Raw genomic sequence first — 25,745 nt, forward strand, 5'->3', positions numbered from 1 at the left:
TGTTTTCATGTAGACTTTTTACAGTCTTGTAATCCTCGCAGGTCAAACATTTGTATTTGACTTAGTCACATTTTGATAACATTTCAAATGAGCACTGCTAAATAGATAAGTCATCATCCTACATATCTTTTATTCCAGTTTGATGTTGCCATTTTTCCTTTTCAATGGCTTCAACTTGAACTTCACTGTTTTGTTCACTCACAGTGTCTTAAGCATTTAATAGCACATGAATTTTAATAGCACGATATATTCGTAGAAGAAGTACATTTAGATTTTTTATAAAGGCTAATTTGGGCTTATTTCAAGATCAATTTATTCATTTTGCACTAATATGGAATTTAATTTTCACATATTACATTTCACTTTTTGATGGTTGTATGAAGGATTTTATTCTGAAAGTATCTATTTTCAGTCACAGATTCTGTTTATTTGTTGATACAGAAATCTTGATTTTACCAAGTAAAATTAACTAGCACCATAGGTATTTTTTCATAATATGTGTGTTTATGATATACTCAGCAAATGTTGTTTTTTTTTTTTTGCATTTAAGATGGATACAGCTTTATTTCTTTACACTAGTATTAGATATTATATATATCCTGCTCCTCACGTGTTTCCCGAGATAGAAGAACAATACGTATTATTACTTTTTAAGTCATTTTCATGTCAAATTTTGTTAAAAAAATTTTTGTTAAAAAAAATTAAGTATCTAGTTATAAAATATTTAAATTTCGGATTTCTTACCAAGTAAAATGGACAGATAATTTCACTAGTTTTAAGTAGTTTATTCCAAAAATCTACTCTTCGTCTTATATTTGGCCTGCCATTATTATTATTATTATTATTTTTACCTCTGGGGGTACTTAACCTAGAATGTAGTACAATTATCTGTAGTATAGGAAGTATGTATTAGGAGCAGTGTATGACACAAAGCATATACGTCAATATATGCGCCTTATTAATTATTTTCTTGTGTTTTTGCTAAATGTCAACATATTAATGATCAATTAAAGGCGCTGACTTTGAGGAAGACTAATGCAGTAAAACCGGGAGCTATGCTTTTAATGGGAAATAATAACGAATAAATCATTTTCATTTTGTACTTGAGTCGGTGCGTTTCTTTCATATTCTTATTCAGTTTTCTGTGATTTAACTTGTAAATAATATTTTTTTTAATGGTCATTTTACCAATAAAATGGTTTGATGGCAACAAATAGTGCCGCAGAATCCAGTAGAGGACACAATTTAACATTTTCAAGCAGGAAGATGCTTTGAAAAGACGTGTTGGTTTTTGTTCCGGTTTCCATGCCCTTATTTTTGTAACTACTTCCTTTCTTCTTCCTACTAATTTCACACACCTGTCTCTAATTTCACACTAACTATTGAGTTCAGGTGTGTGATCTTTCATTTTGTGGCTTCATTGTGTTTGGTTTGCCTTTTGCTTGGTAGTTGTTGTGTCCTGCTGCTGCCGCCATTAACGTCAACGTTTTATCTGCACTTTTGGTCCTGCTCTCTGCATCCTGAGGTCGCATCGCAAAGCTCGCAAGCCCGAACGTGACAGTACGTACAATATAAGTTTTCATACACCACAGTTATCGTATGATTGGGCTTTTGACACTTAGTTTTCATACAATGCCCAAACACAGCAACAAAATAACCCGCCATGGGGCCAAAGTAAAGTTGAAGATACGAAACACTATTGAAGTGGAGTATAAGTCGAACAAGGCCAAAAAATGCATGATTAAGTAGAAAAAAAAACATACATAAGTCGCACTGGAGTATAAGTTGCACAAGGCCAAAAATGCATAATTAGGTAGAAAAAAACATACATAAGTCGCACAAGGCCAAAAATGTATGATTTGGTAGAAAAAAACATACATAAGTCGCACTGGAGTATAAGTCGCACAAGGCCAAAAATGCATAATTAGGTAGAAAAAAACATACATAAGTCGCACTGGAAAATAAGTCGCACAAGGCCAAAAATGCATAATTAGGTAGAAAAAAACATACATAAGTCGCACTGGAGTATAAGTCGCACAAGGCCAAAAATGTATAATTTGGTAGAAAAAAACATACATAAGTCACACTGGAATATAAGTCGCACAAGGCCAAAAATGCATAATTAGGTAGAAAAAAACATACATAAGTTGCTCCGGAGTATAAGTCGCACAAGGCCAAAAATGCATAATTAGGTAAAAAAAAAATACATAAGTCGCACTGGAGTATAAGTCGCACAAGGCCAAAAATTTTAAATTTGGTAGAAAAAAAACATACATAAGTCGCACTAGAGTATAAGTCGCACTAGGCCAAAAATGCATAATTAGGTAGAAAAAAACATACATAAGTCGCAATGGAGTATAAGTCGCACAAGGCCAAAAATGTATAATTTGGTAGAAAAAAACATACATAAGTCGCACTGGAATATAAGTCGCACAAGGCCAAAAATGTATAATTTGGTAGAAAAAAGCATACATAAGCGAGCCACATGATGACTACGCTGATGGTTTTCATTGGCTGTTGGATGCCCCGCCCCTATGCGGTTCTCCTGACAGATGAGAGGGCCTTCACTCACATGTCGGTGACACATTTTACAAGCTGAATCCGCTTCTTCTAAAATTAGGCTTCAGGTTTTGCGAGCTGTCCCAAACACCAGATTGTAAGATTTTCACCATCACTTATGTGAAAGCTGTCCCCCTAAATGACATGACGTTGGTTGGAGGCGACTTCTGGGAACTCCGGCCACATCCTGTTTGGTGAATCCTGCCATCTTGAACGATTCTATTGTTTGAACTCATGCAGGATTGTGCAACCCCTTCCTTACTTATGTCAACATCTGTTTTTCCCGATGTTCCGCAGTGCTCGTCATGAAAATTCCATGACTCAGTTGACTTTATTTTACAGCAGAGATGGATGAATGAAACTTGAATACACTTTCTTCGTAGTCATAAAACATAAAACTTAATTGAAAAAAATTAAACTTAATTGACTTTTTTTCTCGGATTATTATTATTATATTTACTATATTGGGTATTATAAGTGTAAAGGTGACTGTAGGGGTGTTAGTTCATGTCTAGAGGGCTCTAATTGTGTTAAAAACCATACATAGAAGATTAAAAACAGGTTTTCTATGCTGTAACGACAAACAAGTCTGAAATACACAAAACATATCACATCACTCAATTATGCGTATTTTGCAACCCTTAAAGGGAAGTTTACATAAGTGTTTACTTAAAAAGTAAAGCTAAAACACACTGATAGACTATCTTTAATATCCATCTTTATTCAACATCAGCAAGACAGAAACACATGGACGCTTTCAATGGGAAACTTAGCGCCCTCTGGCGGCCAAATATAAATATACGTATATTGAACATAAAGGATTGCATTAGTTTCTGTAACGCTACATGTGGACTCACAAATGTATGGAAGCCCGTTTCCGCCGTAGAAAAAGAAGTCGAAATTCTGAGATAGAAAGTCGAAATTTTGAGATAAGAAATTCAAAATTATGAGATCTGCTAATAATAACAATATGGAAGCCTGTTTACGCAATTGACAAACAAATTATGCCAATGGTAAGTCCAAATAATGAGATAAACATTCGAAATTCTGAGATAGAAAGTCGAAATAACAAAAAAAATGTTTGACTTTTTATCTCGTAATTTCGACTTTATCTCGTAATTTCGACTTTATCTCGTAATTTCGACTTTATCTCATAATTTCATTTTTCTTATCTCGTAATTTTGACTTTTTAATCTCATAATTTTGACTTTTTAATCTCGTAATTTCGACTTTCTCATCTCAAAATTTTGACTTTTTTTCTCGTAGTTTCAACTTTCCATCTCATAATTTTGACTTTCTATCTCTTAATTTCGACTTTCTTATCTCGTAATTTTTTACTTTTCATCTCGTAATTTTTGACTTTTTATCTCGTAATTTCGACTTTCTATCTCGTAATTTTATACTTTTTATCTTGTAATTTTCAACTTTCTGTCTTGTAATTTTGACTTTCTTATCTCAAAATTTTGACTTTCCATCTCGTAATTTTGACTTTCAAATCTCGTAATTTCAACTTTCTTATCTCGTAATTTTGACTTTTTAATCTCGTAATTTCGACTTTTTTTTCCTCATAATTTAAACTTTCTATCTCGTAATTTTGACTTTCTTATGTCCTAATTTTCACTTTTCATCTCGTAATTTTTGACTTTTTATCTTGTAGTTTTTGACTTTTATCTCATAATTTCGACTTTCTATCTCGTAATTTTTTACTTTTTATCTCTTAATTTTCGACTTTCTGTCTTGTAATTTTGACTTTCCATCTCGTAATTTTGACTTTTTAATCTCGTAATTTCAACTTTCTTATCTCAAAATTTCAACTTTTTTTCTCGTAATTTCAACTTCTGGTAATTTCGACTTTCTATCTCATAATTTTGACTTTCTTATCTCGTAATTTCGACTTTCTTATCTAGTAATTTTGACTTTTTATCTTGTAATTTCGACTTTCTATCTCATAATTTTGACTTTCTTATCTAGTAATTTTTGACTTTTTATCTCTTAATTTGGATTTCCCATTAGGATAATTTTTTATTCAGTGGCGGAAACGAGCTTCCATACAAATGTGATTTTCAATTGGGAATTTTTTTTATTGCTAAGTATAAAAAACGTGTATCTCCAGCTAAGTTATGGAATTCTAACTCAACTCCAAATGTCCCAGAAAATGCCCACAGGATCTCTTCATGGTTCTAAGACCCCAACTGTACCCCACCCCACCCCCACTGAGGGTTCTGTAAATACTTGTATAAAGTCCAGCAGCAACACCCACAAACACACAACCACACCAACACACAAACCCACACTGGCTGCAGATCCCAAGTCGTCATTCTTCAGTGATGCCTCATCGTCTCCACACGGGTTGACTCACACGCCGGGTCCTCTTTAAAAAGCCGCTGCAGCTCCGAGTCGAGACTACAGTCTCACTCTACTACTACCGGACTTGACTGGGTGTGGGTATTTTTTCGGGGGGGGTCTAACTTCAAGAATGGGGCACACCACACTCGTGCTGCTTGCGGTGCTCTTATACATTGGCTCCCTCTTCTGTACGGTGGTGCAGTGGGCGGAACTGAACGAAGCAAAGGTAGGACGCTGATAGTATGTGATTGGAGCTCCAATTACAGGAAGTTATCTCCATTGTTTATTTGCACCAAAGGCCTATTTGAAGGAGTACGGATACCTGAATGAGCCCACGGACCCCCAGGACCCAAACCACCTGGAGGAGGTCATTGAAGCTCTCAGGTGACTTTCATGCTGGGTCTACTCTATCACACTTTCTCTGACCTTTATGTTGACATTGAGTACGATACTTTTGATCCACTTTTTTTGCGTTCAGGGTCTTCCAAAGGGTGAATGATCTTCCCTCTAGTGGAGAGTTGGATGAAGCCACCTTGGAGATGATGAGGAAGCCCCGCTGTGGCTTGGAGGACAACTTCAACAAGAAGCACCACAAATACAGAGTGATTGGTGATTACTCAATAATTTACTATATTTCTGGTTTTAATCTTATTAAATGGGATGAACTTGAGTAACAAGATGGCCGCTATAGACAGGATAGCATACATTAGCATAGCTATACACTAATGTATATTACGCTCATGTTTTGCTGAAGTAAAGCATATTTAAAGCCCCTCCCATCTGGGGCTTGATTGACATGTAGTTGTCAGAGCTTCAGGCTTTGTTTTAAGATGTGTAGTGAAGCCTTTTTTGAAGTCTTATCCACAATGGTTGGTGCTCATAAACTGGATGTATCGATATGATGCGCTAACGATGGATCTGCGCAATCGATCGATAGAGCTGCACCTGAGATGGATCCATCGTTAGCGCACAAATCGATCGATTTCTGCGCTGGAAACCGATGCTTTGACACTGGGCTGACAATATAATGACAATCGTTGATAGGGTTAGGGTTAGGGTTAAGGGTTAGTGCATTAACAGCAAGTTGAAAAAAAAACGGAAAAAAACGACATACTAACCCCTTACGTTTTTTGTCAAAAATCACCAAATTCAAACACTGGCATTTTATGCCGGTTTTGGGTGCTTCTCAGGCCCCTAATGCGTGTGTGTGAGGTTTCACGTGTTTTTTTGACCAGAAAAGTGCATTAATAGCAAGTTGAAAAAAACTGAAAAAAACGACATACGTTTTTTGTCAAATGACCAAATTCAAACACTGGCATTTTATGCCATTTTTGGGTGCTTCTCAGGCCCCTGATGCGTGTGTGTGAGGTTTTTTGTGTTTTTTTGAAAAAAAAAACTGAAAAAAATGAAAAAACGGGAAAAAACGACATACTAACCCCTTACGTTTTTTGTCAAAAATCACCAAATTCAAAAACTGGCATTTTATGCCGGTTTTGAGTGCTTCTCAAGCCTCTGATGCGTGTGTGGGGGGTTTTTGTATTTTTTTGACCAGAAAAGTGTATTAGCAGCAAGTTGAAAAAAACGGAAAAAAACGACATACTAACCCCTTACGTTTTTTGTCAAAAATCACCAAATTCAAAAACTGGCATTTTATGCCGTTTTTGGGTGCTTCTCAGGCCCATGATACGTGTGTGTGGGGTTTCCCGTGTTTTTTTGACCAGAAAAGTGTATTAGCAGCAAGTTGAAAAAAAAAAAAAAAAACGACATACTAACCCCTTAAGTTTTTTGTCAAAAATCGGCAATTTCAAACACTGGCATTTTATGCCATTTTTGGATGCTTCTCAGGCCCCTAATGCGTGTGTGTGAGGTTTCCCGTGTTTTTTTGACCAGAAAAGTGTATTAGCAACAAGTTGAAAAAAATAGAAAAAAAACGACATACTAACCCCTTACGTTTTTTGTCAAAAATCACCAAATTCAAACACATGCATTTTATGCCGTTTTTGGGTGCTTCTCAGGCCCCTAATGCGTGTGTGTGAGGTTTTTTGTGTTTTTTTGACCAGAAAAGTGCATTAGCAGCAAGTTGAAAAAAACTGAAAAAAACGACATACTAACCCCTTACGTTTTTTGTCAAAAATCACCAAATTCAAACACTGGCATTTTATGCCATTTTTGGGTACTTCTCAGGCCGCTGATGCGTGTGTGTGTGAGTTTTTTTGTGTTTTTTTGACCAGAAAAGTGTATTAGCAACAAGTTGAAAAAACGGAAAAAAACGACATACTAACCCCTTACGTTTTTTGTCAAAAATCACCAAATTCAAACACTGGCATTTTATGCCATTTTTGGGTGCATCTCAGGCCCCTCATGCGTGTGTGTGAGGTTTCCCGTGTTTTTTTGACCAGAAAAGTGCATTATCGGCAAGTTGAAAAAAACTGCAAAAAACGACATACTAACCCCTTACGTTTTTTGTCAAAAATCACCAAATTCAAACACTGGCATTTTATGCCATTTTTGGGTACTTCTCAGGCCGCTGATGCGTGTGTGTGTGAGTTTTTTTGTGTTTTTTTGACCAGAAAAGTGTATTAGCAACAAGTTGAAAAAACGGAAAAAAACGACATACTAACCCCTTACGTTTTTTGTCAAAAATCACCAAATTCAAACACTGGCATTTTATGCCATTTTTGGGTGCTTCTCAGGCCCATGATACGTGTGTGTGGGGTTTCCCGTGTTTTTTTGACCAGAAAAGTGTATTAGCAACAAGTTGAAAAAACGAAAAAAAACGACACACTAACCCCTTACGTTTTTTGTCAAAAATCGCCAAATTCAAACACTGGCATTTTATGCCATTTTTGGGTGCTTCTCAGGCCCCTGATGTGTGTGTGTGTGTGTGTGTGTGTCTGTGTGTCTGTGTGTGCGTCAGGTCGCTGGAGAAAGAAGACTCTGACCTACCGCATATACAACTACACACCTGACATGAAGAAGACGCAGGTGAAAACAGCCATCCATGAGGCCTTCAAGTACTGGAGTGATGTGACCGATTTGACCTTCAGAGAGGTCGACTACGGCAGGGGGGACATCAGGATCTCCTTTCATAAACGAGACGGCTCCTGTCCCGTCCCTTTTGATGGCCGCGGTTAGGCTTGTCAATCTGTACTATTCTCACGTATTGCATTAACGCATCCACTTTCCCTGCAGGTCGGGTATTGGCCCACGCGGAAGCACCGGAAGTCGGAATAGTCCATTTCGATGACGATGAGTGGTGGACGGAGGGGTCGTACTACGGCTCTAATTTACGTATCGTGGCAGCTCATGAAATCGGCCACGCTCTCGGGCTGGGTCATTCCCAGTTTAGAAGTGCGCTGATGGCTCCGGTTTATATTGGTTACCGTGGCAACTTCAAGCTGCATTTTGATGACGTGCACGGCATCCAGGCACTATATGGTGAGTCGTTATTCACGGTAATATAATATACGTACTACTGTAATACAACTATAGTACAACTTTCTGTGTTGCAGGCACACACACCACCAGCAGTACTCCATCCGGTCCAACAACAGCAGATACCGTATTTCCTACTGAAGGAAGCGGTAGCACCAACAGCCCCCCCGACCCGTGCACCGCCATGCTGGATGCTATCATGCTAGGTATCAATCAACAGATATATTGACATCACATTGGGGTAGAGGTGGGGCTATAATTTGGGTTTATAATTGGGTTTTTAGAGTCTTTACACCACTGACACTCGAAACCGCGTACTAACTACTACATACTTCCATACCCATACTATCCACACTCCATCAGACAGTTTGAAAAGCGTTTACACTACAGCGTACTACATAACCCACAATGCATTGCGCTCATACCCGAGCCGAAATCGACAGACTGAAGCTGATTTCACTTTAGCTCTAAACTCTCTAAATACATCACTTTATTGAGATTTTTTTTAATTAGGCGAAAAAGTTGCCGTTTGGATCACGAGTGTGTGATTTATTTATCCAAATACCAACAGTTTACAATTTCATTCGGACGAATTTAAGCTAGCCCAACTAGCTAGCTAAATTTAAGCTAGCTAGTGAGCAACGCACTTTCGGTTATTTTCACAAAATAAAACACACCCTTTAATTTTCTCATACAAAAAAAAACATAGTGATAAATCACTGCTTTTACGTTGAAAACAAGAAGCGAACCAACTCGCAATATATCCTGCTTGACACCGCCGTTTGGACTAATCTCGTCCCGGTGACGTCACGCCGCGCATACTCAAAAAGTTAGTAAGAGTAGTAGGTAAGTATGCGGTTTCGAACACAGCAAATATTTAAAGAAAATGACTAATAAATGTTAATTAGAAAAACGGATAGGAAAAAGCGGTAGAAAATGAATGAATGATAGTAATTCATGGTTGGCGTTAATGGGGACTTGCCATTGTTGGTGTTATTATGGTCACGTGATTATAGTGATTTCCTGCTGATGATGTTGCTGCCGTTTCCTAGATTTTATAATATGTCTATAAAACATTAGAATCGTTCTGCTTCTTCACTCAGGTCCTTGGAAGAAAACGTTTGCTTTCAGTGGAAACTACATGTGGACCATCACCGACTTTGGACACAACACACCAATGAAGATAAACACGCTGTGGAGAGAGCTCCCCGGGAACTTGAACGCAGCAGTGCACTCTCCAAGAACCAATAAGACTTACTTTCTTAAAGGTACACGCCCTGTTGTCACATGACTTCACATTGTTTTTCTAATAGAGCGTGCTATTCCTGGTGCTAGGTGATAAAGTGTGGAGGTACACTGGATTTGTGTTGGATTATGGCTACCCTAAGAAGGTGCAGCGTATTCCTCCAAATATTGATGCAGCTTTGTATTTGGAGAAGAACAAGAAGCTCATCTTCATTAAGGTACACCTTAAGTATTGAGCTTTACTGTTGCATCACAGGGATGTTGTTTTATGACACCTCCTTATCTGCAGGGATCGAACTTCTGGCAGTGGGATGAACTGAAGTACAACATATTAGCTCACCAGCCAAGACCGCTCTTCATGCTCTTCACTGGGGTGCCGTCCAGCCCGGACGCAGCCTTCACTTGGACTAACGGGAAGGTGTTCTTCTTCAGGGGAGATGACTACTGGCGCGTCAATGAGCTGCTGGCTGTGGACAGAGGATACCCGCTTAGTAAGAAAGAGCGCTGGATGCGATGCTAAGGAATGGCCACAAGGGGGCAGCAGATAACAGAGGGCGATGGCTGCAGTTGGATTGTCCTTCAATTGACACAAACCTGCAGCTCATTGGGATGTTTTGTGATGATTATGTAAGGTTTTGAATGATCTCATGGAGAAATTTATGTGAGGAGTTTGTTTTTTTTTATCTCAAACATATGTGTTGCATTACGAGTCTTGATGCTTAAAGGAGCACGTAACCCGATCATGGGAGTATGCTCTTTTTGCTGGTTTGATCTGCACTTCTATTGTGCAATTATTCCCACTATGTCGCTACAAAACAGCACACACTGTATTTCTATGTGCTGATATTTTGCACAATTAAATAAAAAGCAATGCCAGCAGCAAACACTCATTAAAAGAGTAAGTAATGAAAGGCTGTTTTGTCCTGCCTTGTGTGTGAGCAAGAAGAAAAAAATCTTGGCTTGCACACAGCATGGCAACTCCAACCAACTCCAGAATAGGAAATCCTTCCAATGACCCCTTTAAAGTCCAGTTGCTAAGAACCTAAAGCGGAAAAACAAAGCAACCAAAACAACAAGTATCAAACGCATGTATTTAATTAAATTCTATCAACAGGTATTTACAGTCAGCTAAGAAGTCCAATTGTCCTGGAAAAAGTCAAACAACATGCATAACGGCTACCGAATTTTCCCATCACTACTTGGATGTATGACAAATAAATTATAAGACACACACACACATATATTTAAGACTTCACAGAATCGGAGTGCTGTTAAAAAAAAGACTGATTGTGATTTAACAGGTTTCATGTTGACATGTCATATTTCACTCTAACATTTGCATGTCCTGGTAAACTTAAAATGACACACTGTAATAACGCAACACTTAATGGTAATGTGGCTAACTTTGAAGTACAGTACATGTCAGCTTCTACACGCCAGGCTCTGTTACGTTTGGACAAGATGAGCGGAGGAAATGGACGACTTTGTGCCTTGTGACCTAGTGTCTTTCTAGTGGTTCAATGTTCATTTTTCCCAGTAAAAAGCAGCATCTCTCTTTCATAACCACAAAACAAAACAACACACATTGCATGAAGTGGCTCACATGTTCTTCATGATGATTACTGCAGAACCAGAATCGTCCCTTTTTGTTTTAATGACGCTCAGACCCTGATGACGGGCGTTGTAGCTGTGAGGGGTACAGTGGAGCTGGTGTCGCAGTCCAAGTCGATCATGGTCTGGTTGGCCGTGCTTTGGCTGCTAAGGGAAGTGCCGGTGCCCATTTGTCTGTCCCGGAGACTTTGTAGGTAGCTCTGAGGGACACAGATGCGGAGGTAGAATAGTGTGAGGAACACATCAGAGACAGAATTATGGACGGACATTTAACGACATTTCATTGACAACAACAGGCATTAATTCCATGCCTATCTGACTCTCTCTAATAGGTATGATAATACAGTAAACCTCGCATATATCGGACTCGGATATATCGGAAATTCGCTCACAATGGACAGATAAAAAAGAACCAATTTTTCTGTAATGCATTTCCAATAAAAATTCATTGCATATATCTGATTTTTTTATAACGGATTTCGCCTATTTCGGACAAAATCTCCAGTCCCGTTCCAATGCATTTCCATTAAATTTCCATCGCATATATCGGATGGCCGCATCGTGGCGCTCCGATTCGCCGAATCGTGACAGGCCGCTATACGACGTCGTTTGCAGCGTTTGCAGCGTTGCCTGCGCGTCCAGGTACATTGGAAACATAGTCAAGGAAGTGCCTTTTTATAATGGATAAAATCCCATTTACGCATATACCGGATATAAATCCGATATATGCGTAAAACGGACATTTTCCGGTATACGCATATAACGGATTTCGCTTATATCGGACAAAACCAGTGGGAACAATTGAATCCGATATATCCGAGGTTTACTGTATGTAAAATATGCGAATTAAAATAGCAAAAGTTTGACCCTGAAACACCCTAATTGTATTTTTATTCTATTTCCCTGGAAAAGCCTTGTGTGGGAAAATATGTGTTTGAGTTCCGAGAGCCAACTGTACTGTAAAGCAAGTGAAGAATGACAAGGATTAAAAAAAAAAAAAGACAAGCCTGACAGTAACCACAGCACACGCCATGTTGGGCGACACTGACCGGTGCCAGAAGGTCCCCAGCGTAACGTTTCACTGGGGTGGGTTTACGGCGGTACGTGCCTTCCTGCCCACCTGCCTGCTGTCGCTTCTTGGCGTCCTTCTCTCTAATGCGCATCAGCTGCACTCTCTTCTGACGTCGACTCAAAACAACTTGGAGAGAGAGAGAGGATGTTAGCTTCATCGACAGGAGTCCCGTCGTGAGGTCGTGCTTACCCTCGGTGTGAGAGAAGCTGTTGTCTGTGAGTTTCCACTGCACCAGGACTCCGATGAGGCTCAGGGCAGGCCAGATGCCCAGAATGACCCAGCTGTACCAGCAGAGAGACGGTCCAGGAGTGAGGCGCAAACACTCGTACACATGCAGCGCCAAAGCGAGCATCTCCACAAAGTAGTCGGCGCACACCGTCATGATGGCGGCGCCAAACACCGCCGTGGAGATGACGGTGAAGAGCTTCTGCCACTGCAGCGTCAGCACAGCGAACAGCATGCCCGATCCCAGCAGCGCCCCCAAGGGCACCCACACGGTGGTGGGCATGTAGAACTGCTCAGTGACCAGCAGGGCAGCCAGAGCCAGGAGGAGGCCCAGCAGGAGGCCCGTCATGAAGAGGCCCACGCTGCGTACCAGCATGGTCACCAGGCCGCAGAGCAGGCCGATGCCGAGGCCGATGCCTGCGCTGGCCTCCACGCTGAGCTGCATGTCCAGCACGTGCTCCTTGTGGCACAGCAGGAAGATGATGACGGAGCCGAACATCAGCCCAGACAGGAACATGACCGCCTTGAAACAGCGATACCCTGCCGGAGGACACACATGCAATGAGGGGAAGGCGGCAACAATTATTTGAATAATAAATAAATAAAATAAATAAAATAATAATAAATAAATAAATTAAATAAATAAATAAAAATCAATATAATAATAATAATAATAATAATAATAATAAATGAATAGATAAAAATATAAAAATAAATATAAAATACAAATCGTAATCAAATAAGATAAAAAAAATTTAAAAAGTGAATTTTCGCCTCTATTATTTGCCTGGAGACAACACAAAACTCAATGAGGATAAGGCGGCAACAATTATTTGAATAATAAATAAATATAAAATAATAATAATAAATAAAATAAATAAATAAAAATAAATATAAAACAATAATAAATAAATAAATTAAATAAATAAAAATAAACATAATAACAATAATAAATGAATAAAATGAATAAATAAAAATATAAAAATAAATATAAAATAAAAATCGTATTCAAATAAGATAAAAACAATTTAAAAAGTGAATTTTCGCCTCTATTATTTGCCCGGTGACAACACAAAACTCAATGAGGGTAAGGCGGCAACAATTATTTGAATAATAAATAAAAATAAAATAATAAAAATAAATAAAATAAATAAATAAAACAATAAAAATAAAATAATAAATAAATCAAATAAATAAAAAATAAAAATAAATATAATAATAATAATAAATGAATAAATAAAAATATAAAAATAAATATAAAATAAAAATCATAATCAAATAAGATTAAAAAAATTAAAAAGTGAATTTTCGCCTCTATTATTTGCCCGGTGACAACACAAAACTCTGTGATAATTGCATACAGGCGTTAATAAGCATTTATGGTATGTATACTGTATATATATTGTAAAATTATGACATCATCAATAGCATAGTGTGCCATTAACCGACTCTATCATGGACGTTTGGTGTTTTAATGTAGAGCTGCACAAGGGATATCTCACCGAAGAAGCAGTAGATGATGCCAAAGAGGCAACACATGGAGCAGATGACAGCGGGGATGATGTCATACTTCCTCTCGATCTCCAACTTACAGGCGTCAACCTCGGCCCCGCCGGCCTCTGCCGACTCAGTGCTCAGCCCGCTGAGATCTGCCATGCTGCCGAGGGTTTGGGTCCGGAATAAGATCGGGACAAAGACTGGCTAGGGTGAGGTTATCTCAGGTCCATCTGAGGTGTTTTGTTGCTGTGAAGAGAAAAGATGTATAAGTGTGATTAAAGTCATCATAAACACAGAAAATGCTAAAATATCACATCAGTTGTTTATGTTGGTGCTGATAGAGTATATACTGAAGCCGACACACACGTCACACTAGCTTTTAATAACTGGAACAGCATCTGGCAACCACAGTTCAGCTGCTTTAGCGGTCTATAATAATGGCGGACAAGCCAGGGCAACTCCAAGTGTTGCGATCATGTGCCGAACATTAAAACGGATATTTGGAAAAACACGCTTGTAAAGTGCAATAAAGTTATGTTTGAAGTTGTCGAGCATGTATGCACATTTGATGCCTTCAAGTCAATCACCTGGTCAACAAATGCGGTCGCTTTGCATTAAAACAAGGCTTACACGCTTGCTCCACAAAGACTTAGGAAAATGTCTTATTTTTGCTTACTTTGGAATAATGTCTTTGTTGTGGCAAAGTTAATGTGACAGAGCCACACATTGCGTCGTATGGGAGGACCACTGGCGGGCCTCCGACATGATCTCACCCACAGAACAGATCCGATTACAGCCGACTCACGTTTTCAACTAGAAACAAACAATCAGTCAGGAGGCTTTTTTTTCTATTAGATGTTAAACATTCTAGTTTGCTACCGCTGCTCTCGCTATGGAGTGTTTTTTCACTTCACGTGCAATTCCACGTTGACGGGTCCAAGATTTCCGACACAAAAACGTGGACCTTTCATGTGTTTTGACTGTGCATGACTTTACATGGAAAAAATGAAGCCTTGTTGGAAACTTTGGCTGTCTCGCTCTCTTGCATGTTTTTGAGTTCTGTCAAGTGGAGGACGGCACATAAAACCTAAGGCTGTGATATTTCCATCATAGTCATGCAGGTGACTGGATCAACACGGCATGTTTGAAACAACTACTACAACAACAACCAGCCTTCTGTTTTTATTATTATTGAAGTAAATCTGAAGGAAAATAAGTTAGTGATGGAGATAATTACCAATTAGGCGGCACGGTGGACTAGTGGTTAGCGAGCAGACCCCACCCTTGGCCATCTCTGTGTGGAGTTTGCATGTTCTCCCCGTGCATGCGTGGGTTCTACTCCGGTTTCCCCCCACATTCCAAAAACATGCTACTCCAAATTGTCCATAGGTATGAATGTGAGTGTGAATGGTTGTTTGTCTATATGTGCCCTGTGATTGGCTGGCCACCAGTCCAGGGTGTACCCCGCCTCTTGCCCAAAGACAGCTGGGATAGGCTCCAGCAGCCCCCGCGACCCTCGTGAGCAAAAAGCGGTAGAAAATGAATGAATGAATGAATAATTACCAATTAGAATTCTATCACAGGTCTGCAATCTATGTGTGGCTATTGGTTGTGTGGGATGGGGCTATATGATATATATATATATAATTTAGGTGTGTCCTAGTTTGTGAACAATCCATCCATCCTTCCATTTTCTATACAGCTTATCCTCACTAGTGTTGCGGGTATGCTGGAGCCTATCCCATCTGTCTTCAGGCAGACTAGTGGCCAGCCAATCACAGGGCACATATAGACAAACAACCATTCACACTCACATTCATTCATTTTCTACCGCTTATCTCACAAGGGTCGCAGGGGTGCTGGAGCCTATCCCAGCTGTCTTCCGGCGAGAGGCGGGGTACACCCTGGACTGACCAGGTGGCCAGCCAATCATAGGGCACATATAGACAAACAACCATTCACACTCACATTCATACTTATGGACAATTTGGAGTCATACATTAATCAAGCCCAAGCGGAGAATCGAACTTGATCTCTTGACTGTGTGACCTACATGCTAACCACTCATCCACTGTTTGCAAACCAAAAAAAGCGCATTACATTCATTCATTTTCTGCTGCTTTTCCTCACAAGGGTCGCGGGGTGCTGGGGCCTATCCCAGCTGTCTTCAGGCGAGAGGCGGTGTACACCCTGGACTGGTCGCCAGCCAATCACAGGGCACATATAGTCAAACAACCATTCACACTCACATTCATACCTATGGCCAATTTGGAGTCGCCAATTAACCAAGCCCAAGCGGAGAATCGAACCCGATCTCCTGACTGTGTGACCTACATGCTAACCACTCATCCACCGTTTGCGAACCAAAAAAAGCGCATTACATATTAGCTAAAATGTACTTGACATCTATGCAGGCTTCCGCTGTGGCACAACTTGGAAGCAGGAGTTTAGCACATTCTGATTACCAACTGATTTTAAAAAACTCCAACTGAGATGAAACTGAAACTTCTAAGATGTCAAATGAATGATACGTACACGGACAAGAACCTCACACTTGTAAGCGCTACGTTTCCCACTGGATTGGTCCTCTCCATGAGAGCTTACAGTAAGCCATAAAAGAAGATGTTGAGGCTTTTCAATGCTTGTAAAATGTGATGTCATCGAGTACCTTGCCAATATGAAACACAATCAGCAGTCAGCTAATAAAAGCCAGTGCCTTTAGTGATATGATTTTGGAGGTCAGACTAAATGTGATAGAATATCTCAATCACTTTACTACTTCAAGTATCGCTCAGCATGTGAGCATTCCCAAACCATCTGAAATGTAATTTAGTTAAGCCTACATGAACACCCGCGGACACTCCCATGTGTGTGTGTGTGTGTGTGTGCAGCTGCCTCGTGTTACCATGAGCTACAATGGTGTCCAATGTCTTGCAGCTCTTAGAAAGTCTCACCGCCGTTGGAGAATAGAGCCATTGTAGGCCACAACAAAGACCCTGAGGCCCACACTGTGACCTCTAGTGGCACTTGGAGGAAACCATGCACGTGAAACGGGGGGGGGGCCCGAATGATGATGGTTGGGAGCACCAGGGATACCGGCGGAGGCCTAATGTTTGCTTTAAGATGGGTGCCAAGTGTTTGGCTTCCAATGGTGGGAAGTGATCGATCTTCAAGATGGAACACCAAACTGAACTTAGTAAACCTGCTCAAGTCGCACAGCAACTAATTAAATTGGCGTCAGCAGATATTTAAGACCTTCAATGTAGCAAACATTACAGAGCAGAATTGGTAATTAAATATACTATGTGGGCTGCACTGTGGTAGAGTGGTTAGCGCGCAGACCTCACAGCTAGGAGACACGGGTTCAATCCCATCCTCGGCCATCTCTGTGCGGAGTTTGCTGGGTACTCCGATTTCCTCCCCCATTCCAAAAACATGCTAGGTTAATTAGCGACTCCAAATTGTCCATAGGTATGAATGTGAGTGTGAATGGTTGTTTGTTTATATGTGCCCTGTGATTGGCTGGCGACCACCTCTCGCCCAAAGACAGCTGGGATAGGCTCCAGAACCTTGTGAGGATAAGCGGTAGAAAATGAATAAATGTAATATACAATGTAAACAATACAAAACTGTGCATGCATGCTTCTATTATATGCTATCAGTCAATCACACAGAGACAACCAGTCGCCATTCACTTATACCTACAGGGAATTTAAATTTCCATTAACCAGAGACAACATTTAAACCTCAGATAGAAAAAATCCTAACCAAAACCCAGAATCTTTTTGCCGTAATGTAACAAGGAAATCATTACTAAGCATTATTGCTGAACGCTGACTATCCAGCTACGGATGTAAAAGTTGGACAAGTGGCCAGTCAATCACAGGGCAATTGTGAATGGGCTATTGAGTGGGAATTGAGCCTACGCCAAGAGCAGTTATGCGAACCCCTACGCCACCAAAACGGCCCTGGAATGTGATTACTCTGTTTGACAGGTTACTTTATAGTGGAAAATAAAGCATTAAGTGTAGTACAGCTGTGTATTTCTAGGTGACTACCAGACATTATTGTACTGCGTTTTTTCCCCCGTAGCAAATCACAGCATGAGTGGTTTTGGCTTAGTTTTCACATCGGATACCCTTCCTGACTCAACACTTGGCGGGAATCAAACCTGTGAAAAGCAGGTACCGGGAATTGCACATAATTACATGATCGATATATTGCTGTACTCTGTAAAATATGCTGTTGCTAAGGAGGATGCCACCCTCAAATAAACACAGCAGGGGGGGGGGGGCTGAGTAATGCAGAACTAAGAGCTCAGCTGCCGAGAAGGCAGCGCTGGCTACAAGTTCCCCACATAGCTAATTTGGGTGTGTTTAATCAAGGGTTGAGCCTGCATGGTCACCATAATGATGGCAAAGACCAGCTGAGAAGATAACATCCTTCGGTGATTATTATTTGGCTGTCTTTGCGTGGAAGAAGCCACCAAAGAATGCAAGCTCTGCAGTTGGGGCCATAAATCATCATGCATTCTTCTACTGAGAATGTCCCCAAGCCAAAGGAATCATGAAGACGACACAACGGGGGCTTTTGATAAATTGTGGTATCAGTGTGGGGTTTAAAATGGGCTTGAACACCGTACCGGGGTTAAAAAGTTGGCATATAAATTACAGCTCATCCTCTCCATAACATCTGCCTTCACTCTGGAGTATTATTGAGGAGGGCATCTAATGGGTCAAAACTGAGCTTCCTGCTTCTCCAAAGCAGGAAGTACATGATGAGGAAGTGGAACATCAGGTTTCAGCAGGGGGGCTTACCATTGTTTTTGTGACATGGAGTACAGACACCAGCCAAGCTTTGGACCATCAACTGCTGAGAACATTAGCAATGTCATTCCAAAATGAGATGAATGTCAGAATCCGAAAAGAACTTTCAAATCAGTCTTGGAGTATGCGGGAAAAATCGAACCTGTAATCACTCTGGATCACTTGCTCATCTTAAAAAGCGAACACGTCATTAAGTGATCTATGATGGAGGTCTACATCTACATGATGGAGGTTGTGAGCAGTTTTTGGCATTCTGGCATCAGTGGCAAAGTTGCTACGAAAGTATGTCCAAAAGGAGTAGGAAGAAGCAAAGCTTATTAAATCCTACCCCTCCGTCTGGTTCTTTTACAATCAGTAACTGTTACATTTGTTCACTTCCTGCTTTCTTAATAGAATTTAAGTTTTTTTTTTAATTTAATTATTTATTTATTCATTTAAAAATGTAAAATATTTATTCTTTAGATGGATATTGGTTAAGGACATACTTGTCTTACAACTAAAAAAGTACACCTATAGAGTATTCCATTTAAAAGGCAAGTTGGCAACATAGCCTTTTGTTCACCACATTTCGACTTTTTTTGTACCCTTGTCCTACGGAAATGCCAAAAATGCCAGTTATTCTGTTGTGTTTGTCCCCATTCAGCTGTCTCCACGTAGTCTCATATGGTCTCACATCAGCTGTTCAACTCCCAGCAGTCGCTCCTCGTCACGGATGATCCCAAATGCCTACATTTGGGACATTTTTTGGAGTAACACAGATCACAAAGTCTATTCCCAACATCTGCAAAGTATACAGTACATAGTAGGTCCTGTTGACGCTTGAAAGATTTTATTGCATTTTTGCCGTCTGTCTACACAAGAACGGCATTTCATAATGCTTTTAAAATGGATAATAACATGGAACATAACATGGATAATTGACCAATAATATCATGGACAATCACGGACGTTACAGTGTAATCATACCAAGACCTTAAGGACCGGAAACCAAACCAACCCCACCAAGAGCTAAAACAAATTTCAATACAAAGTGACTCAATAGGTGCTAGTTTGAAATCCCCCATGTTTGCAATATCTGGGAGCTAATTAAGTGACTCTTTATCTCCAAAATTATCTCTAATTAAATCCATCTGGCAATATTTCATGAGCTGTACACCCAACACACACACACACATATTTCTAATCTTACCAAATTAAAGCCTGCCTGACCTCAGTCTAAACAATGGGGGCCTTTCAATGCAGGAGTGACTGAGTTTCTACTTCAAGAGGCATGAAAACAGAAACACAAAGAGGAGTTATAAGAGGGCCGTCACATGTCTGCAAGTCTGCATGCGTGCATAGTGTATGCATTAAGGTGGGGCAAAGCGTACAACGCTCAGTAGCAGTGGAGATGAGCTTCTCTCTGATCTTGGGTGTGGCAGTAAAACACCATGTGTGAATTTAGGTTAACATGCAGGTTGGAAACAAGTCAAGAATATATATATATATATATATATATATATCATTAAAATGTAGCTCACCAGTTTGAAAAGTGTCCTCAAATAAAAATGACTGTCAACCATTGGCAACAAGTACGCCAAAGATCATGTTTTCCAAGCCAACCTCTCATTTGGTTGTAATTGTAACAACACAACAATTACTTACCCTAAAGTTAGCATACATGGTAAACAAAGCATCAATCTATTTGAAATACTCTGCAATCTGTTATTAAAAAGGGCAAAACATAACCACAAGAAGATGTCTGTCATATTTCAGTACCTAAAGACAAGCTAATGTGATTCCCTACTACTCTGCTTTACTGTACTGATGGCGTCCTGATTGCACAGAGATACTATGACAAGAGCCCGAGGCTTCATTGTTGTGTCATTCATCCACAAGCATCACCTCATGTTGCAGCATGATAATGCACAGCCCCGTGTCGCAAGATTCTGTACTCAATCCCAGTGCTTGCATCTTTAGGATACTCTGGATGTGAAATGAAATGTATACGGCAGGGGTCTCAAACTTAATTTACTTGGGGGCCACTGGAGCTAGGGTCTGGGCGAGACTGGGCCACATCAGGTTTTCAACCCCCCCCCCCCCAAAAATGCATTTATTAAAAACAGAAAAATTAATAAACTTTGCTTTGGTTTCGATTTTCTACAAGAAAAGCTCTGATAAAACATTCCACTGTTCTCAAATATCTTATTTTGTGTAGAAAAATAAAAAGTAAGATGAAAAATAAATAAACAAATCAAGAATAAAGAAAATCAATCAATCAGTAATAAATAAATAAATATAATAATAATAATAAAACGGCAAATAATAAAAACTTAAGAAACCACATATAGTTGGTGGGTAGACAAATTATTATTTTCCAGATTCAAATGAACAAAGCATTATTAGAGCCCTGTAGACATGACAAAACACGACTATAGTCACATTTATACTCTTTTTATTTACAACATATTGCGCAACAGCAGGGTCTTGAGACAAGTGCTAACTCGCAAACTAGACAGCTAGCGACCTAAACGGTAGCCTTCAAGATATTTCCTTTAAACTTAAATCGCCAAAAACTTACCACTTCCACACGGATAGGGAGGATAACTATTAACAGTTATTTAACCTTTAACATGAACATCAATCAAACGTAATATTTTTTTCTGGGTACATGATACCATACAGCATCCATATCAAACTTGCGCGGGCCGCACTAACATTAAACTTTCATATCAAGGCGGGGGCCTCAAACTAGTGTCCTGCGGGCCACATTTGGCCCACGGGACGCGTGTTTGGGGGCACCTTTTCATATTTACAAGAATAAAGTTGTAAATTTACCAGAAAATAACATTCATGTAAATTTGGATTGATTGATTGACAATGGTTTTAAAGTCCCGTAGCCAATCACGATGCAGACACAACACATGGGTTCTCCCTTAAACCTACAATTATTAAACTTAGTGTTGAATCTGAATCTTGATTTTTAACTTCCTGAGTCACCTTTTATCCAGGTCCATCTGCAAATGCTCTGGTTCAACTCCCCAGATATAATATGTATTGAAAACCTTTATACACACTTATGTATTTCCAAATATTTTTTTGATTTGTCATCATGACACTTGTTTTGGGCTGGCACACCGTGTTATTTTTCACATCATAAATTCAAACAATACTTCAATGACTGTTTGCAACTGCCGCATGTGTGTATTACCTGGGGGCGCAGCTTACCTGCCCAGAGCGGGAAGAGGGCAGGACATAATTCTTGCAACATAATAAAAAAATTTGCACCCTCTAGGCAGTCCCGTAACCGTTGCAAACGGGTTTTTACACTAAGAATTTGAGTAAATAAATGTAATTTATTAACTAAATAATAAAACTTGAAGTTGAATCAAGTTCGAGTCCACCCTCGGGCATCTCTGTGTGGAGTTTGCATGTTCTCCCTGTGCATGTGTGAGTTTTTTCCAGGTACTCCGGTTTCCTCCGACATTCCAAAAACATGCTAGGTTAATTAGCAACTCCAAATTGTCCATAGGTATGAATGTGAGTGTGAATGGTTGTTTGTCTATATGTGCCCTGTGATTGGCTGGCTCGCCCGAAGACAGCTGGGATAGGCTCCAGCAACCCTCGCGACCCTCGTGAGGATAAGCGGTAGAAAATGAATAAATGAATGAATGTAATATACAATGTAAACAATACAAAACTGTGCATGCATGTTGATGTGCTTCTTTTAGCTTCTATTGTTTGTCTATATGTGCCCTGTGATTGGCGGGCTCGTCCGAAGACAGCTGGGATAGGCTCCAGCAACCCTCGCGACCCTCGTGAGGATAAGCGGTAGAAAATGAATAAATGAATGAATGTAATATACAATGTAAACAATACAAAACCGTGCATGCATGTTGATGTGCTTCTTTTAGCTTCTATTGTTTGTCTATATGTGCCCCGTGATTGGCTGGCCACCAGTCCAGGGTGTACCCCGCCTCTTGCCTGAAGACAGCTGGGATAGGCTCCAGCACCCCTGCGACCCTCTTGAGGATAAGCAGTAGAAAATGAATGTATGAATGAACAAAAACAAAGATGGAAGACTTAAGGACTTGCCAAAATGATAACCGCCATCACGGTACTGTTTAACTTTGTTTGTAGATTTTGTTTTGGTTGTGCCGCGTCAAGATTAAACAAACAGCTCATTTTATTATTCAAATGTGTCCCTTTCCAACAAGAGACAAGGCAGTTGCTTATTTCCTGCCATCTATTTTACCCCAAAGCAGGGAAGGATTTCCTCTCTTCCTTTTCAAAAAGGGGCAAAACCATCTGGTGCAAGCTGACAGACTAGGTCACATAGATATGGAGGGGTGCACTCAAGGAGGGAGGGGGGCGGGTGGTTGAGTGTTAGTAACTACAGCCTTCAGATGCTGGTAAAGACAGGACCATAGTCATTTGACTGAACCAAAAAAAAAAACCAAGAGGCACTCCCACCCTGGATCACAGAACACAACCGCAAGGGCCCCGAGTTCCCTGCACGCCATGTAGGCCACAAAGAGAAAGAAATGTTGGCCTTGTGAAGTGAAGAATGTATTTATGGTTTGCATAGAATGTGGAAACCTAAAATTGAGTGTTTTAAATAGATGGAGTCAAATGGCTATTTTACAGGAGAGTACAGAATGACTTATTGTAAATGACCATTGGCAGAAAAACTTCTGAACGTGTAACAATTTTAGATATATGAAGTATTCTAAGTATACACACATCTAACAAGTATCACACTATAAACACTCCTAAGAACTATACATGTATTATGTATACAAAAAGGATGAAGAATATATTAAACATATACTATTACTGCGCTCTTTTATAATATAAAGCAGGGGCCAGAAGACAGGAGTGAGGCGCAGCAGCTTGAAAAAAATCAAGACATTAGTTATGTGCTTGCCTCCACCTTCCCTCCGTCAAAAAACAACTCAAAACCCACCTGTTTAAATCCGTTTTTAACTTTTTATACCCGACTGTTTCGCCCCGTCCCGCTTTTAGCCTTGTTTTAGCTCTGAATGAATGATTGGATATTGTATTTTAATGCATCTTTTACTCTGTTTTTACTCAACACTATTTTTTTTATTTCTTTTTCTCTACTGTAAAGCATCTTTGAGTACTCTGAAAAGCGTGATACAAATAAAATGTATTATTATTATTATTATTATTAAAGATGAGATGACGAAACTGCTTTTTGTTTCTTCAATGGCTGAAAGTAAACATAAAGGGTGAGGAGAAATCTGCACAAAATATGCTTAAAAAACTGTTTTTTGTGGTGTATATTATACTTTTAGAGGGGACAATCACTGTGCCACACTTTGAAAACCCCTGATATAGAATTGAAGTGACTATTTCCCCTGTTATGACACAATCCAATGCTGTCATATCAATAGTGTATGATATTCATGACATATGTTCACATTACTAAATAACCTGATGAATGCAGAGTATGAATACAAATTAAAGTACTTATTTTTCTTAGTGAAAGCTGGTGGTAAATTGCTGTTGAATTGTCTAATAGTGGGTACATCTTTTCATTTACATTTTCTCAGCTGTGGAGTTTGTCCCTTGTATGTATATGTAGGAGCTAAATCAATTAGCATATCGTTTCCACGCAGACACCAAATGTCCACTCACAACGCGTAACAAAGTTTGTGATCACATTATAAGCAAGAGTGTCCGTTTAAATGTTGACATATGCTTGAAAAATAGGGTTTAAAAATGAGGGGAACTTACCTAGGAGCGAGCCCGTTGGAAGGTTCACTTCTTCGGACCAATTGGTGCTGTCAGCGGGTAAATGACTCCACCATTCACAAACAAAAGCGGTGGTAGGAAACCAAGACAAAACCGGTTCTATAACTTTTTTTTTTGTTACCTCGACTACTTTTTAAGGAAAGGCAACTATGCCAACAAGTTAACAAAAAATGGTGCAAAAGAGTGGAAGTCGAACTACTTCGTGAAGGTTAGCTAGCCGTGGAAGTGGAGGTTCTGTTCCCCACTTAGGCGCTACACCGCTTTCTTCCTTTTCTCTCTGCTTTAACGGCAGTTTCAAAACCAAAAGGGGTAAACTTTTTTCCCTCCCCCGTCGGGGGCAAATCCCTCTCAATCTCCACCTCCAGGCGTCGTGAATTGAGTCCGTTGGAGGGCAGGGAAGCGTTGGGAGGAGGGGTCGTGGGACGGGGTATCCAGTTTGAACTGAGGAAGATCTCCATTTTATGCTAATAGTTAAGCTAATGCTAAAGTTGCCCGCGGCTGCTGTAAGAAAGTTACGTAAAAAATGTTTAAGGTCGAAATTAAGCTCATTTGATTTGAGTACAATAATTTATTTTTTAATGGCTCAAATTTTACTATTTTATTTGTAAATATATAATAATTTCCTATATTGGCACCTTTACTCAGAATACAATGGCTTTCCCATTTTTTTTTCTGTAATCTTACTCAGTGTGTTGTCCTTTCAGTCAAAATGATTTAAAAAAATGTTCATTAGAACAATAAAATGTGTGGATAAATGATTTAGTCATTAATTTATAGGCATTAATTGATATCAGAAGTGAGTAAACCTTCAGTTTATAGCTTTGCCATCCTATTAATTTGGATTTTTTTTTGTTTCTAAAGTGAATAAGTTGGTAGCTCGACTTTAATAAAAAAAAAAACAATTATTTTATTTATTTATATTATTTTCTTATTTTTTTTTTACAATTAATGCATTTTGTGGCGGCGCGACGGTCTTGTGGTTAGCGCGCAGACCTCACAGCGAGGAGACCAGGGTTCAATTCCACCCTCAGCCACGTTCTCCCCGTGCATGCGTGGGTTTTCTCCGGGTACTCCGGTTTCCTCCCACATTCCAAAAAAACATGCTAGGTTAATTGGCGACTCCAAATTGTCCATAGGTATGAATGTGAGTGTGAATGGTTGTTTGTCTATAT

General features: G+C 39.6%; 2 protein-coding genes across 5 annotated transcripts; one reads left to right on the forward strand and one right to left on the reverse strand.

Annotated features, from left to right (window-relative positions):
- Positions 1–1,366: 1,366 nt before the first annotated feature.
- mmp19 (matrix metallopeptidase 19) lies at positions 1,367–10,469 on the forward strand. Of its 2 annotated transcripts, XM_058055626.1 has the most exons (10): positions 1,367–1,560; positions 4,712–5,131; positions 5,204–5,289; positions 5,384–5,514; positions 7,823–8,035; positions 8,098–8,343; positions 8,418–8,546; positions 9,444–9,608; positions 9,676–9,803; positions 9,875–10,469. In XM_058055626.1, exons 2-10 carry the CDS (start codon positions 5,036–5,038, stop codon positions 10,103–10,105), a joined length of 1,425 nt encoding a protein of 474 aa, XP_057911609.1. In that variant the 5' UTR covers positions 1,367–1,560; positions 4,712–5,035; the 3' UTR covers positions 10,106–10,469. The 2 variants fall into 2 exon arrangements, with proteins under 2 accessions (XP_057911609.1, XP_057911610.1); XM_058055627.1 differs by lacking the exon at positions 4,712–5,131 and having other exon boundaries at positions 1,369–1,560.
- A 193-nt stretch (positions 10,470–10,662) lies between these two features.
- Positions 10,663–25,014, reverse strand: LOC131106503 (transmembrane protein 198-like). Of its 3 annotated transcripts, none has more exons than XM_058055630.1 (5): positions 24,556–25,014; positions 13,996–14,236; positions 12,458–13,033; positions 12,317–12,394; positions 10,663–11,396 (listed from the first exon to the last, which is right to left on the reverse strand). In XM_058055630.1, the coding sequence occupies exons 2-5, from the start codon at positions 14,147–14,149 to the stop codon at positions 11,344–11,346; spliced, it is 861 nt and encodes a 286-aa protein (XP_057911613.1). In that variant the 5' UTR covers positions 14,150–14,236; positions 24,556–25,014; the 3' UTR covers positions 10,663–11,343. The 3 variants fall into 3 exon arrangements, with proteins under 3 accessions (XP_057911613.1, XP_057911612.1, XP_057911611.1); XM_058055629.1 differs by having other exon boundaries at positions 12,305–12,394; XM_058055628.1 differs by having other exon boundaries at positions 12,246–12,394.
- Positions 25,015–25,745: the final 731 nt, after the last annotated feature.

This window comes from Doryrhamphus excisus, chromosome 18 (genome assembly GCF_030265055.1).
Source record: "Doryrhamphus excisus isolate RoL2022-K1 chromosome 18, RoL_Dexc_1.0, whole genome shotgun sequence".
Taxonomy (NCBI): domain Eukaryota; kingdom Metazoa; phylum Chordata; class Actinopteri; order Syngnathiformes; family Syngnathidae; genus Doryrhamphus; species Doryrhamphus excisus.